General features: G+C 46.2%; 1 protein-coding gene across 1 annotated transcript; it reads right to left on the bottom strand.

The window, feature by feature from the left end:
• Positions 1-359: 359 nt before the first annotated feature.
• LOC104941300 (uncharacterized protein KIAA1586-like) lies at positions 360-2,841 on the bottom strand. The gene is given in 2 exon segments (XM_010766385.1): positions 360-2,187; positions 2,402-2,841. Coding segments are annotated over 2 exon segments (2,268 nt in total).
• Between the last annotated feature and the right edge of the window lie 992 nt (positions 2,842-3,833).

Genomic DNA, 3,833 nt, shown 5'->3' with positions numbered 1-3,833 from the left:
AAATCATAAGGTGCCGGAACGCAAAGTACATATGACAGCTCAGGGATGACGAGACGCGTACAGGTCCCGGAACGTATACAGAAAAGGTGCTGAAAACAATGTCCACTTGCAACGCTGTGGGACTTACAAGCCTCAATTTCAAATAGTATCCATGGTATAAATGTTATGACGATAATTTATAATTTTTTAGGCTAGTACGCACAACATAGGCAAATGCCCACATCACCACAGGTGGGACTTCAGTATACAGCCAGCAATTAATTTCTCAACAGGTTTAACGTGTAAAAAAAATATTTATTAGGCCTATTCAAAGATTGGCACGGCGGCCTATTAATAGACAGTATCTTTGCTCACCATATTTAGTTGTTTAAAACACCCCACATCACGAGCATGTCCGGATTGTCCTCTATCTCTTTTTTTCTGCTTTTACTGCGTGTGTCTGTGGCAGTTCTGTGTCCTTTGGCCACCCAGGACCTCACGTACGGGACTGGATTGAATTTAGCCAGGGGGGGTCCAACAAGATTTAGGAAGAGTAAAGATGACATGGTGGATGTGAGCAAAGAGCTACGGTTGGGAGTGCAAATCAAGTTCATTTGAGAAAATCCGCGCTCACATTCAGCACTTGCAATGGGAATGCTGTTGACAGCAACAAGTAACTCCATCAGCTCATCGGGGGTGTCTTTACCATCTGAGTCTCTGTACGTTCTGTAGGCCCGTATGACTGCGCGCGGGTTGGCAATGTTGAAGCGCTGACACAGTGACTCGACCTCAGTCTCTCCATACAGCGCACCTGCGTCCTCGGGCCAGTATTGTGCGTAAAGCACCTTCAACTCCTCAATGAACTTGTTATATCCAGTTTTATCTGGCATCCAGCCTCCTTGAGATAACATACGGTCCTCCAAGTTCTTGGCCACAGTTAGAAAAAACTGCTTGGGGTCGAGTGATCTGTCGGTTGATTTTCCTCCATTCAGCGTGATGCCATGGAAAGAGTTTTCCTCAATTCCCCTTTGGCTCAGTTCAGTGTAGCGACCTGGCCGATCCGACATGGCCTCAAGTACCCTGATTTCCCGACAAATTGACTTGTGTGCTGAAATGATGGTAATGTCTCGTTTTTGAAGCTCGACTGAGAGCTCAGATAATTCTTGCAATGCATCGCACATTATGCCTAAATTGTTCACAAACGCATGCGAAGATAAGCGCATAGCAAGCCCACTGTATGTTTGCTTTGTGACACTGTTACGGGAGGGATCTTCTGATGCAGTTTTGAAATGCTTGTGAAGTGCTGGGTAGTTCTTCCACACTGCTTCAACGGTTCTAAAACTTGATGCCACCCATCTAGTGTCTAAAATACGACCTATTTTGCATAGCTGGACATCCCAGCTCTCAGCTGACTCTCTCAGCTCCATTCGATTTTTGTTAGATGTGCTATACAGTGCATATATCTTGTCCATCAATATTTTAAAGTGATTTATAGCACCCATCTCTTTCACTACGTCTGCGACTGCAAGCTCAAGCCTGTGGGCTGAGCAGTGCCACACAGTAATGTTGGGGAACATGGCCTGGAGCCGACTCGCCACTCCGCTTTTACGCCCTAACATAACCAAAGCACCATCACAAGTTACTCCAATGAGGGTCTTAGAGAGAAAATCCTGTGTCAAATGCAGGCGCTCCAGAGCAGACAACAGTTTGTGGACAATACCTTGAGCAGTTAGATCATCTAGCTCTACGAGTTCAGTAAAAATGTTTGTAGGCTTTTCCATATCGGGCAACTGAGCCCTAAGGTATATTATCAAGCAGCTCTTTTTGCTTAAACTGGTCTACTCATCCAGCATTACACTGATTTTGGGAGTGCACTGTACTATTTTTTCAAACAGTTTTCTTTTCATTTCTTCAGAAATATGTTTCTGTATGTTTACACATGCAACATTGGAATGTAAAATTCTCCCCATATCGAGTCCATTTAATTCTTGGCAATCAATCTCCTGTTCGAAGCCATATGCGGGACGGTGGCGTTTAGCCTCCTTGTACGCCGTGCGAAATACGCGAGCTGTAGTGGCCATCTGTTCAGACTGACTATTAATTATAGACTGTCCTAAAGTGTCCACTTTTGCCTTTTCAAGAATGCTTGCTGCTGCTAGGTGAGCCTTGGTACGGGCATGTTCAAATACTTTTTTTGAGTGCGCGTTGCTGTTTTATAATATCTGAAGCAGATGAGGTTACTGTGCATAAAACCCACTCTTTTGCAAGTTTCATCCCCAACGTCTTCTCTGCCCCCAAAGACCCCACCGCCTTACACGTTGTGCAACCCAAACCTGATTTTCCCCTAAAAAGCCAGGGATAGTAAGTCTGCTTCACTTTTAGCTGAGCTTCTGTCCAAACAGTTGTGCATCCCATCCCTGACCTGTCGCTGGACGTCCCACACTCTTCTACGCTCAATGCGCTCTCCTCTCCTACTGAATCTTCCTGCTGTAAGCCAGCTGATGTCGCGGTTCCGCTCGCCTCTTGCTCCGGCTGTTGTACCGGGCTAGTTGATGCCAGGGTACCCACCCGTTGCTGTTGGTGGTCCACCTGGCTGACGGTAGCTGGCTCCTGTTCCGGCTGGCGGTGAACCTGACCCGCTGCTGCCACGGTGCCAGCCTCCTGCCCGGGCTTGGCTAGCTGTCGGTTAGCTAGCTGGCTAGCTGTTGCGGCGCTAACCTCCTCCTGGTTTTGACCATCAACATGACCGCTGCAACTGCCCTCGTCGCTGCTTGTGGAGGCTTTTCTGACTCGTTTTGAAGTGTCTATTACCTCTTCCTTCTTTTTGAAGAAAGACAGTAAATGTAACTGTCTTTTTGACATGCTTGCATTGAATCACCGTTTCTTCCTCTCTGCGACGTGCTCCTCATGTGGCGAATGACAATTATAGAAGTGTCTTTTAAGTCTCCTACAAGTAAAGTGAGGAGAAAAGCGACTGTAAATTATTTACGTTCCATGTAAATCGCGAATAAGTATGATTAGGGAGGGGGACCACGGTCCTCAGCTGTCTAGTAAGAAAAATCCGAGGCGTCGGGCAGGGAGGGGGTATTCGCCGAAGACGGTCCAGAACGGTACGACAGGTAACTTTTCGGTCAACCATCCTTTCGACCTGTCGTTTCCTGAACTAGTCATGAAACGGACATTCTTCCGATCCGCGACCCGAGACCACTCAAATTCCGATTCGGTCCCAGTATTATTGACAATTTTCGTTCCGGATACCATTGCTGTAACCTAGTGATGTGGTGTTCCTACGTACTACTCTTTTTCTGACTCTTGTCCATTACATCCGGACGACTAATTGGTGGTGTAGTCCGGAAAAGTAAAGGTTAAAGGCAAAAACAACAGGCAAATGTGAAATTATGGGTGAATAAAACATCCAAACCATACATATAAATATTTTTTGTAGACGACGAATACATCTAAAAAAACAATTCGTAAAATATTTACTATTATAAGCCACAATTACAAGTGAAATAAATTAAATTCTCGTACATATAATTCATATAAATAAAACTAAAACTTACAGGTAGGAGGTGTGTGTACAATGATGTTTGTGCGGCGTAGCAGTGTGGTGATTGTTGGCGTTGGCTGAGTAGAGCTCCGAGATGGAACCGTCCTGGAGGTGACAATGCACAAATATAGGTGTGTAGTCACTGGGTGAGGGAGGATGAGCGGTCGTGAGTGTACAAGCGTGCAGACCGTGGTCAGCAGATATTGAAAGGTGGCGAGTGCACAGGCGCATGTGTAGACAGAGCATAACGCGGTGGATGGGTTGCGTGGATCGTACGGTGCGGGCGGACATGGGCCATCCAATG

The sequence above is a fragment of the Notothenia coriiceps genome, unplaced genomic scaffold (assembly GCF_000735185.1).
Source record: "Notothenia coriiceps isolate Sejong01 unplaced genomic scaffold, NC01 NC01_scaffold00003311, whole genome shotgun sequence".
NCBI classification, from domain to species: Eukaryota; Metazoa; Chordata; class Actinopteri; order Perciformes; family Nototheniidae; genus Notothenia; species Notothenia coriiceps.
The sequence above is the reverse complement of the archived record's forward strand: the minus strand, read 5'-3'. Positions and strand labels throughout refer to the sequence as shown.